This window comes from Kwoniella newhampshirensis, chromosome 6, assembly GCF_039105145.1.
Source record: "Kwoniella newhampshirensis strain CBS 13917 chromosome 6, whole genome shotgun sequence".
Lineage (NCBI taxonomy): Eukaryota > Fungi > Basidiomycota > Tremellomycetes > Tremellales > Cryptococcaceae > Kwoniella > Kwoniella newhampshirensis.
In genome coordinates this window covers 1,064,174-1,076,041 of record NC_089960.1, presented here as the reverse complement: position 1 = coordinate 1,076,041, position 11,868 = coordinate 1,064,174, and the positions used below count along the sequence as shown (strand labels likewise).

General features: G+C 51.2%; 4 protein-coding genes across 4 annotated transcripts; 3 read left to right on the top strand and 1 right to left on the bottom strand.

The window, feature by feature from the left end:
• Positions 1–502: 502 nt before the first annotated feature.
• IAR55_003555 (uncharacterized protein) lies at positions 503–868 on the top strand (the record flags this gene model as incomplete). Its single annotated transcript, XM_066946662.1, has 1 exon — positions 503–868. The coding sequence occupies one exon, from the start codon at positions 503–505 to the stop codon at positions 866–868; it is 366 nt and encodes a 121-aa protein (XP_066803054.1).
• Positions 869–898: 30 nt separating this feature from the next.
• IAR55_003554 (uncharacterized protein) lies at positions 899–3,455 on the top strand (the record flags this gene model as incomplete). The annotated part of the gene is made up of 4 exons (XM_066946661.1): positions 899–3,033; positions 3,087–3,194; positions 3,265–3,352; positions 3,414–3,455. The coding sequence occupies 4 exons, from the start codon at positions 899–901 to the stop codon at positions 3,453–3,455; spliced, it is 2,373 nt and encodes a 790-aa protein (XP_066803053.1).
• A 492-nt stretch (positions 3,456–3,947) lies between these two features.
• Positions 3,948–5,235, bottom strand: IAR55_003553 (uncharacterized protein; the record flags this gene model as incomplete). The annotated part of the gene is made up of 5 exons (XM_066946660.1): positions 3,948–4,126; positions 4,297–4,390; positions 4,475–4,567; positions 4,686–4,803; positions 4,871–5,235. 5 exons carry the CDS (start codon positions 5,233–5,235, stop codon positions 3,948–3,950), a joined length of 849 nt encoding a protein of 282 aa, XP_066803052.1.
• Positions 5,236–5,706: 471 nt separating this feature from the next.
• Positions 5,707–11,852, top strand: IAR55_003552 (uncharacterized protein; the record flags this gene model as incomplete). The annotated part of the gene is made up of 7 exons (XM_066946659.1): positions 5,707–6,227; positions 6,299–6,827; positions 6,881–7,316; positions 7,375–8,310; positions 8,371–11,455; positions 11,516–11,644; positions 11,714–11,852. 7 exons carry the CDS (start codon positions 5,707–5,709, stop codon positions 11,850–11,852), a joined length of 5,775 nt encoding a protein of 1,924 aa, XP_066803051.1.
• Positions 11,853–11,868: the final 16 nt, after the last annotated feature.

The window sequence follows — 11,868 nt, the reverse complement described above, 5'->3', positions numbered from 1 at the left end:
AACTCTCTCACCTACCATTGCGTACCTTGTTGCCGCTCGCTCCAAAACATTGTGCGACCGGACCTCAATTCCGATCGACCATTTGGCCGGGCTACATAGAGACATTTCGTATTCCGAATCACCTCCAGTAGCTTATCTCGCACAACAAGGAGCTACTACTCGGATTTCTCGCGACAGCTCAGATCCCTCAGTACAAACAACCAGGTTTCTGTCTCATCCGCTATTGGAATCAAGCTGCAGATCTAGGGAGTATCCGCGGGCAAGTCACAACCCTTGATTCCGATTATTAATCTGAGAACCAAACCAATCGGTGAGTTGCGGATGCACACCTCATGACCTGGTCTCTGGCCAATTTCCTTTCCACAACATGCGCTGACGTTCTCTTCTCATTCCTCCACTTTGTTCCTTTCCGCTTGTCTTTTGGTCACCTGTCAAATGGTGCACATTTTCAAACCACAAACCGTATCATTCTCTTCGTTGGACCGCTCAGCTTCCGCTCAACATGAGCACTGCGTCTCGGTCGTCAAAACCGACGCTGTCTCCAAACATAAACAGCCCCAATCCCAATGCTCCTCCCTTCCGCCCTTCACCTGCAAGAGCGGTGTCCTTACAGGGCACACCATTCCAATACAAAGGGCGAGCTGCTTCTCAACCCGCTGGCGAAAGACTACCTCCTCCATCATCCACACCCAGCTCAGGAAGAGGTAGTCCGGGTTTGAACGGCAACGGCGGAGCTTTCGGCGTGATCGGTGGATCCAGGACGCCTGGGAGGTTTGGAAGTGCACTTGCTGGCATGGGTGGAACGGGGACGGCGACGCGAGCTAGCAGCTTTTCAGCTGGAGAGTTTAGAGATCCAAGAGTGAGTTGACTGGATTCGCACGGCACTGACGAACAGAATATGCCACTGGCACGAACGCTGTCCTCGCATACCGAGGAGCTTGTGCCTTCTAGATCACACTCGACTTCCCCATTTCCTACATTTTCACCCAATTCGACACCGTCAACCTCTCCCGCCGCATTGAGACAACAACCCCTTCCCAGCTACTCACCACCGAAAGCAAGCGCCAATGTCTCTCGCTCTCGAAGTCAATCTCTTGCCACAGGTGTTCGACCAATCAACGTCGATCGCCCTTTCATGGTGCCCATGAGCACGCTTGAAAATAATGGTACTTTCCCGAAGAGCATTGAAGCCGGCTGGAACATCTCCCCTCCCGAAGTCAGCAATATGTCCCCGTTCACTCGCGGTTTACCGTCCCTTGGAGGCAAGCCTGCTCGCGATGAGTTGTACTCAAGGAACGGGGTCTCGCAGCCTGCACAGAACCGCTTTCGAGTTGCCCAAGATCCGTTCAACGGTGCGAGGGCTGCATGGATGGCCACAGCTCCGGATCCCACCACATCGGCGCTGACTTCATCAGTGGTCAAAGCTTTGGGAGCTGGATACGATCAGCAATCCCACATGGGTGGCGGCGCGGTTTACGGAGATTCCAATACAAATGGAAACCGATCGGGAACCTCAAGTCGTCGACACAGTGTGTCAGTGGTGGGTGGTCCCGGCGGACGTAGGGAATTCACCTTCGGTGAACCAGGTATGGGGATTACTCCGATGGCAAGTCCTCCGGGTAGAGGCTTGTTTGGCTTTGAGGCAGATCTTTCGAATGCGTTGAGCTTGGATATCGTCGAGAATCGACGACGAGGGGTGGAGCCTGAGAAGGAGCCGTTTCAACCTGCCAGCCTCCCAAGATCTGACCCTTTGGCGGAGCGATACGAAGGACATCAACGAATCAGCTCATTCCCTAGAACGAAAGCGGAGCCTTATGGTGAACCAACATTCCCGGCCTTCGGGTCGACTCCTCCGCGTGGAAGAGTGGAACAAGGTCTCGGTATTCCTGGAGAACGAGCAGCTTCTGGCGAAAGTAAGGATGGTAGTCAGAGGAGTCGATTCAGCATTGAGAACGCGGCGGTAGGATCGCCTATGCGGCTAGGTGCTGGTAGGGGTTTGCTAAACGGAACGGGAGGAGTGAGCGGTAGTCCGGACAGAGGGAGAGAGACGGGTTTTGCTGGACCGGTCGGTACTGGTATTTCACGAGGTCCTGGTCCAGGCCCCATCGGCAGCCCGCCCACCGCCTTCTCAAATCTCCCATCTTACAATTCCCAGCCGCAAGGACCTTTCCCCGGCATGCGGCCTCCGCAATATCAAGGCAATAACATGGGTCCTGGTTCTGCATCCGTAATGAACCCTAGTGGACCGCCGTCTTTCGGTCGCCCACCTGCGCCTGGTTTTGGAGGGGGATACTACGGCGGTAACATTCAAACTGCTCGTTCCCCTCCTGGTACTGGACCAGGTCAGCCTTTCGGCACCCCTCAACCTGGCTTTAGGAACGGGTCCTTCTCGGGCAATGGAGGGCAAGGATACGGGTCTCAACCCGGTCCGCCTGGACCGAATCAGGGCTACTCTCAATACTTCCCCGCTCCAGGATCTCCCCAGCAACCTACTTCTCCTTCGTTCTCATCCCTATCTCTGGCGGACCTCGGCAAAGGTATTTCCTTGGTGTCTCTCCCTCCGACAACACCGCTTTACATTGTCACCTTTAAAGCCGGACGTCGAGATGTTTATTACTGCCCCGACCCTACATTGCTAATCTCTAACGGAGATAGAGTGATCGTTGAGGCCGATCGTGGCTCTGATCTCGGCACGGTGGTTTACGACCAACTCACCCCCATGGATGTGCGGGAGTGGCAAGAGAAACAAGCGACAGCAGCACTTCTTTCGGGAGCGAGTCAGCATCAACCTCCCGGGATGGCGGCGATGGGCAATGGGTCCGGATTCGGTGGTATGAGCCAGCAGAAACTTGGGTCGATGGCTGGTGGCGGAGTCATCGAACTTGCGAATATGGATCTTGACGGTCTTTTAGCGGGTGTAGGACCGAGTGGTCAGATGGAGCTGAGCGGGACGGCTGTGAGGGGGCCATTAGCGAAAGAGGTCATGCCAAAGAGAATTTTTGCCAAGTCCAGTCAGGGACCTGAGGAGCAATCGTAAGTGATAGTCGGTGAGATGTAGGCCCTGACTAATCTTTTCGCTCTCACAGGAGGATGCGAGAGAAAGCGCACGATGAATATGAGGCGATGATGATATGTAAAGAGAAGGTGATACAGAGGGGTCTGCCCATGCAGATTGTAGATGCGGAGTACCAGTGGTGAGTTTGTCTGCTGTGGTCAATACAGACGCTACTGTGTTATACAATGCTTACTGTTTCACGTCTTCAGGGATCGTCGCAAGCTGACTTTCTACTTCAAGGCGGATAAGAGGGTCGATTTCCGAGATTTGACCAAGGAGAACTTCAGAATCTTCAAGGTGGGTCCGGCTTCAGTTTGGAAGGTCTAGGTGCTGATTAATGTGTTCGCCCTAATAACAGTCAAGGATCTGGATGTCAATGGTCCCGAAAGACGGTGAGTGACTATGTGAAGAGACAATGTCCCGGTCGGGACACTGGGACGAGCAGTGACTGAATCAATCAATTTTTGTGCAGACCCTAGACTGTAACAATGTATCAAGCACGACAAGGAGATAAACACGAGTCACTATATGACAAGAGACAAGAATACAGTAAGACGAGGCCAGATTATGCAGTAAGGAAAGAGAGATAAAAGCCATTCATGTACGATTAAGCAAGCAAAAACAGCAAGGTTCGAAAGGGTTATTTATATGACAGCATATAGTGCGTGAGAAAACAATTGACTTCACTTCACAATGTGGTTAGATGGAAAGTCCTTAGTTGAAATGTACTATTACCAAGTGCATGCTTCTCGTACGGATAGCCATGTCATTCATTGGTGCAGTTTTTCGCGATGAATCGTGCTGTCGGAGTTGATATCGAGCTCCCTTTTTTCTCTTACACGTTCGCCCACTCTTCAGCATACTTGCATACCCATTGTACTGAGTTTTTCGACTAAGCCTGAGAACCTGCAATACCCAAACCGGTACCATTCCCCGTCTGACTCACACTAGCGCTCATCAGAGGCGTAGGCACATGCTTCCCCGCGGTCTGAGATTGAGGGTTTGGCGTACCTCCCACTGAGGGAGTGTTGGGAAGTGTGGACGACTTGATAGTTCGGATTTGGAATGTACCTAAGTCAAGAAACCCCGGTCAGAACCTTTGATCAAATCACAGATTGCCTTCTCTCCTTCTTCCGCTTTCGCCTCATCAATCATAGGGAAGATACACAATTTCCAGATCTCAAAAGATACCGTAGGACAAATGAGACGAGGTACTGGTAGTGGTGATAGGGACAACATACACTGTGGTAAGCCTGACGATTCGGCCGTGACGATGGAATGCATTCCTAATCGAGAGAGCGCGCCTTGAATGAGTGCTTGAGGGAAGAGAAGGTGCTATTGGAGTTGTACGGCGTAGAAATTAGCTACGTTTTACAGAGATCGACTTGGCTCTGTTCGGGAGAACGATTGGTGACATACCGTCTTGGCCGTCTCCATATCTGCTGAAGGACCTCTATGTGAGGAAAGTGGGATAAGAGGTGGGAAAGAATGTGATTGCAGTACGAAGATGCCCTACAGTTGAAATGATAACACAGTATCAGCTAAGTTATACCTCCACCTCGACAAAGAGCAGCTCTCCACGAGAGGGACTGGTGGAATATGTGCTGGAAGGGGGGGGCTTATTACGCACCCGGTGATTCGTTCGCAAGTTGTCGATCTGCTTAGAGTACACGTATAGGAACAGATCTTTGCAGATGAACTTGATGATATCGAGGTGTGAAGCAAGTGGTGGTCTTGCCAATGTCAATCTGGACATCACATGATTTGTGTCAGCTCGCAAGACAGGATAAGGTATCACGGAGGGGAATCACTCACTTCTCTGCAATATACCCGCCAACCATCAACCCTATCCTCTCGATTCTCTTCCCCAATTCCGCATCGATCAATCTCTTCTCGTCCTCCTCCTCTCCACCTCCTCCACCATTCGCTGCCCGACCTTTCCCCTTTCCCTGCAAGGGAGGCAGCAGTCCCTCTTTCCTCAACTCGTCTTCTTCAGCCCTCTTCCGTCTGATGACGTGAGCGGAAGATTCTCGTAGGAGTTCGAGGACGGGAGGTAAGAGATAGCTGGGCAATTGGGAGTCGATCAATGTGGGTGTTGGAGTTGCGAGAAGATGGAGAGCAGGTGGGATGGTGGGTAAGATGGGAAGATGGGCAGACGATGTGGATGGCCTGTTCGACATGGTGCGATCAGGGTTGGTCTGATATGGTAGAGATGTCTCAGGCGTTCTCAAAGTGATGGCAAGCAGGTGATATGCTCGACTGAAATCTCAATGTACGCGTCTTTGGAATCTATCGATACGACTACGACTCGGGATGTTGATAACCGATGATGGATCCCCGCATGACGTGGCATTCTGACCCAAGTCTTTATACCCCGCACTTTTCCCCAGATCGCACGCGACGCCGTTAAGCCAAGATTGGGGCCGGGGTTGTTGCTCTCTCGCCATCATCACTGGATCTGTACACATAGACACAAAGACCCATACCACAACACCACTCTCTCGCAGTCACCACCTTGAAGTCATCTGTGCAGATAACATCGTCTTGTCATTGACTGACCACTTACCCCCCTCCCTACGAACCCACGAGCGTTCCACCTCTTCCAGTTTCCGCAGTTCTTGAGCAGGGCGCCATACATATACGCCCGCATCATGCCAATGCCAGACCGGTTCCTCCCTGCTTCACTCAATCCCTTCTCATCCCGTCCATCGAACGCGCCTGTCGCCGCCGATACGGCTCAGGCTTCAACATCGTCCTACCTCCGACCAAGCGAGATACCCGACCCGCATCGCGTCCTTTCGGAGATCATCACTCATTCTCATCTACAACGAGGAGCTCGATTCACCAATAACACCAGGTCAGCCATCGTCCGGCAGTTGTTCCAAACTTTATGGCAAAGACCGGAATGGGCGAGCTTATTTTTGCCTCTCGAGCACGGACATATCGACGAAGAAGGGGAGCCGGAAGTGCTTCCAAGGGCAGACAACCTGGACAGTTGGCTGGTAGAGGATCATGTCGGATCCGTGGGAATGAAGGCCTGGAGTTTGACCGACACTCAGAAGAGAGTCGAGGAAACAAGAAAGAGAGCAAGGAAAGAACCTTGGAAGAAAGCGAGACAAGGTCAGATCTGTGGCAAGGTCTTCCAAAGATTCGAAAGGACGTTCACCTGCAAGTGAGTCAAGCTGTCCGTGTAAAGCGTCACATATGGCAGTCTGTGTTGATTTTCTTGTATGGTACTTGTAGAACGTGTGCCAAACTCCCTTCAGTGGTCCTCTGTACCAAATGCTTCAAATCCGCCGACCACGAAGGTCACGAAGTACTATTTGGACAATCTTACGCCTTTTCGGCCTCTTGCGATTGCGGTGATCCCTCAGCTTGGCAATCCGGACCTCATCTAGGTTGTTCCCATCATCCTCCCTTACCCGACGGCGAAGCCAAACCTCCACCTTTACCTTCGAAATACGATGTCCCAGATCCTCTGTTGATGGCAATCCACAAAACCATCGTGATCGTGTTGGAATTCATCATCCAGACTATGCAACATGCCCTGTTACCGAGCGAGTATGGACGACTACCGAAAACAGAGGTGGAGATGAAGACTACGGATATATCGACAGGAGACGCCAAGGATAAGAGGGGAAAAGGACCATGGGGCGTCGTCATGTGGCAGGATGAGAAACATGTTCTGAAGGAGATGACTAGGCAGGTCAGAGACGCTCTGGGAATAGAGTGGACTGTCGCAGAGCAATGGGTGAGGGAGGTAGATGAGGTTGTGAGTTGCTCTGTTAGATGTTTCTGCAGATGGGACTGACAATCATTATTTAGGGCCGCAAAACTCTCATTGTATCTGAAAATCCTACAGTCGCCTTTCACACCGCCAATATGATCCAACAAATCGACGCTCCTGTATCCCTGCGTCTAGCTTCCGATGTGTTTCGAGAAGAGATCGCTGGGGTTCTCATATCATGGCTTCATGATATGTGCCAATGTGCCATCGGAGGGGATGATACGGTCTTCAAGCGTCTTCTTGCCAAGGCGCTTTATGAACCACGGATTCGAGGAGGTGGCATGGGACCTGGAACACCGTTGGCGCCCGATCTGAAGGAGCTCGAGTGGGGAAAATTGATGGGAGGTCATGATGTTCGAAGGATGGACTGGTTATTACAGTTGGATTCGAGATTATGGAAGAAGGCGAAGTGGGAAATGAGGCAGATCTACTGCTATGTACTCCTGTTCGACCTAGAAGTCAGGAAAGATCTCGGTGAGTGCTGTCGAGAGGAGTCCACGAACGACCTTGAACTGATCGGACGGGTGATCAGCGTGCCGTCTGGCTATGAATTACCCACGCCTGATTGAACACTATCTTTTCCAAGACCGTGAACTCGACACAAGCATCATCTTCTCATCTGCATATCTCATCTTCACGAACGGAGCAGTCACGGCCTATGCTACCAGCAAAGCGCAGCTTTACAACACCGTGATTCATGTTGCCCATGCTTGGTACACCGGCCAGGTGATCAAGAACGAGGGCAATGATCGTTTGGTTATGCCGCCCAATCCGTTCGATCCCAACGACACTTCTCCCAAAGGTCGTTTGGACCTTGATGTCCCCGCTTTCAGAGGGAAGAAAGGTCTGGCCATACTCGGTCATCTACGCAGCATGTTCCGCCATAAAGAGGTGCGCAAGATGATCGTCCGACAGCCTCACCTCTTCAATCGTGCTGTCGCCTTCATCAACATGTTTGTCGGAATTCAGCCACAAAAACGGGAGCAGGGCGAGCACATCGAATACGAGATCGATTGGCTGAGAGCATTCGTCATTCTTGGAGACCTGGCAAAGATGTGCCGAGAATTCGGCGAATCGTTCCAATATGCGACGCCAGATCAATTGCTCGCAAGCATGTCGGTGGTGTCGAACCGTGTTCTATGCGATATGATGCTCATGTCCAACACGCTCGATAAAGAACGATTTGTCCGCCCGGTGGAGCACGATGTCGACAATGTCTTGATCCGCGGGTCTCGTTTCACCCTCATCAAGCAAAGTGTTTCGCGAATAGAAGCCTTCAGTTTCCATCATTATATGACGTTGCTATTTGCCGAGATGACAAAGGCGACAAGAACAGTTCTGCCATTCGAGAATGGCTTGATCAAAGGATTGAGTTTCAAGCAGATCATTGAACGATTTGTGTTCAGAGCAGCAGATCCGGACGATGGGGAAAGAATGAAATTGATGATAATCGAGTACCCCATGCAAAGTAAGTTCAAATGATGGGATCATCCCACGATTTTCCAGCTAACGCGCTGTATCTTCCTAGAGCATGTTGTCCTTTCACAAATCCGTGCCGATATGTGGAAGAAGAACGGCGCAGCTATGCGCTTACAGTGTCACCACTATCGCGACATGAGCTTGCGAGAAACGACGCTCGACCAAGAATTCTTCATGCTTCAGCTCGGTCTTTGCATCATCGACCCTTTCAAGTTCGTCGTTGCCCTGATCGATAGATTTGGTCTTGCTCCCTGGTTTAGAGGCAACGTCAACGATTCAGCATTATGGTCACATCATGGGACGGAACCGAAACAGCGGATCATCTTGTTGGAAGACTTCATACTCCTCATGATCCACCTCGTCTGCTATCCTGCAATCATTGACGGATGGGACCGAGACAAGATCACCAGGTCGCACATCGTCCATCTCCTCGCCGTACAGCCAATGTCATACTCCGAGATCTACAAGAAGCTACCGGAGCGGTCACAAGAGACGAGCGTCACTCCAATCCTGCGGGAAGTGGCGGACTTCAGAGAGGCGACTGAAACCGCCCCAGGGAAGTACAGTCTCAAGGAGGAATACTATGACCATGTCGATCCTTATTGGCACTATTACACGAGAAACGAACAAAGAAGCGCCATGGACAAGCTTCTCGAACGTGCAAAAAAAGACACGACATCGACCACAGAGCCGTTTATTCTGCCTCGCCCTCTACGACTACCACCAGCCGGTCAACCATTCTCTAACATTGCTGATTACTTGGGGACGCATGTTGTTGCCGACTTGGTGTACTGGGCTGCAGCCCACTGCATGCACATTGCCAATCCTGATGAGTGGGCGGCTATCGTCGTGCAAGCTCTCCCGACCGATTACAAAGACTCTCCACAAATCCCCACATGGGACTTCCTCCTCGATTATTCCCTGCATCTCGCTATGATCGCGCTCGCGTTTGCTCCAGAAGCATTCGCAAAGGCGTCTGTTGAACTGAAAGATGAGGAGGGTTCGCACAGTACTTTCCAAAATCTCTGGTTGATGCAGACGAACTCCGCTTTCAAGAGCTTCAAACCTCGGGTCGACTACATACTCGACACAATTGTCTCCCATCTCCCATCACATTACACAACCGACTACCGAGCTCACAAAGAAGCGGAAGCTTTGTTGAGTATCTCTAGTCCTGCGAAACCCGATCCTAAAGCTGCTGCTGCTGCGAGACAGAAGGCTATCATGGCAGCTTTCACTAAGCAACAACAAAGCTTTGTGGCAATGATGGAAGAGGATGTAGAGGACGAGGACGCGTCGATGGAAGAGGAAACCCAGGAAAAACTGGAAAGTCATGGACAGTGTATCGTCTGTCAAGAGGAGGTGACGACGAAAGCTCCAGGAGGGATGATGGCACTGCTTCAACCGAGTCGAGCGTTGCGAGAAGTTGTGACTGATCGAGACTGGTTTGAGGAATCCTTGCTCGCTCCGACTAGCTTGGACAGACCGACCAGGTACAATCGACACAGTCTCGACCCAGATCATCCAGAACCAGCAGCGACGGAAGGTTACCCCTCGGCAAATCTCAAATTTGGGGTACACATGTCCGCGTGTAGTCACTTCATGCATGAGACCTGTATGGGCAATTATTTCGACGCGACGAAAGTAAGACACACGCAGCAAGTTCAACGACATCATCCGGAGAACGCGGTCAGATTGGAATATATGTGTCCGCTATGTAAATCTCTTGGAAATGTTCTGATCCCTGTCGACCCTTCAGCAACGCCAAAGAAACCCCCCTTGGTCATCAAGAAGGAAGGAGAGATGGCTCCAAGTCTTTCGATGATGATCAGAAGAGTTTCTAGCGAGGGATTATTGCGAGTCGCGGACAGTCAACGTATATGGGATCATCACGTCGAGACCGGAGAAGTCATCCCATGGTTCTCAGACTGTATCTTCTCGATTCACAGTTTGGATCAAGTTCATCGAAAAGCGAATATGCGAAGTACATCCCGTATGGCCGACCGCATGAGGAGTTTGGTCAGACCTCTATCCGAGCAGAGTCAGAAGATACGAGGGAGGAAGACGCACATGTACCTTCCCGACGACATGGTGGGGTATACGGTAGCTATGGCGGAGTTGACTCAACGAGGCTTGGGAGGTGGTATCTTGACGAATAAAGTGAAGGTCCTGACTGTTGCGGAACAGATCAATGAGATGTCGATGAAGTTAATCAAGAAACTGATCGGACTGCTCCAACTCGAGCTTGATTTATACTTCGGACCTTCTTTCGACAGGACCGCCCTTCGAGTCGGCATCTTTGCCAGATTTTTGCCCGATTGGTACCGGTCCAGTACCCTCCCTTCGCCGCTACTACTTCGACAGCCGCTCGGAATGGTCGTTGAAGCAGCCGCGATTGCGCCTGACTTACTTCAATCCGTCATCGTCATGGCATATTACGCGGAGTTGACTCGATGTATGCTCGGACTATCGATGTTGGTCAAGAAGAGCTTGGCTACCAACCTGGCTCCTTCACCTCGGACTGCACCGCCGAAGGATCCTACGCGCGCCGATGCTCTCAGCATCTTTTCAGGATTCAGGCCTATCATGCAGCCGATCTTGAGGAATGCGGGACCTTTCGGCGATTCCGATGGTGTCTTGTCACTATTATCCAACGACGAAATGTTATCTAAACTCCTCTATTCGCATACACTACCCTTCCTCCGACGCTGTGCAATCATCTATTACGCTGTCTCTGGCACTTACCCGGTAGTCCATCCCTCTGTCGTCGAATCCTTCACACCTGCAACGAGTGAATATAGTCGACTGTTGAAAGTGCTCGGTATCCCATCACCGAAAGAAACGCTGCGGGACAGTTCAGCGACCGAAACGCCGATTGTGGCTCGATGGATAACGCAATGGGCTATGCAAGGACGGGTCATCCCCACTCTGGAGTATCCGGGGACATACGAACTGGTTCGACTTCCGAAGAAATGGGAGGATATCGTATTAGCTTACTCGGATAAGAAGTGCGGAAAATGTAAGACAAAACCGACATATCCTGCGATCTGCATGTTCTGTGGAGCTTTGGTCTGCCTGGGCGGAGACTGTTGTTCCGAAGGCGAACAAGGGGAGTGTAACTTGCATATGAGAGAGTGAGTTCTCCCCGATATTCAATGTCAAATTGGAATGCTGACCGATGGGACTGTATATAGATGCGGATCAGTCGTGGGCATGTTTGTGGATATTCGGCGATGGGTCATACTCTATCTCTACGCGGGATCGGGCAGTTTCGGACATATGCCTTATCTGGATGTCCATGGTGAATTGGACGTATCAATGCGGTGAGCAGGCGACGACTGGAAAATCTATAAATAAGGGAGGGGAGAGCTGATGTGGTTCTCTGTGATCAGACGATTCCATCGACAATATGTTCATGTTGGTCGGCTTGATGAGCTGCGACGAGCCACTTGGCTCATGCACACTATCCCGCATCTCACGGCGAGGAAGTTGGAGCTAACTACCGATGGTGGAGGTTGGGGTTGCTTGTAGAAAAATGAAAAATGAT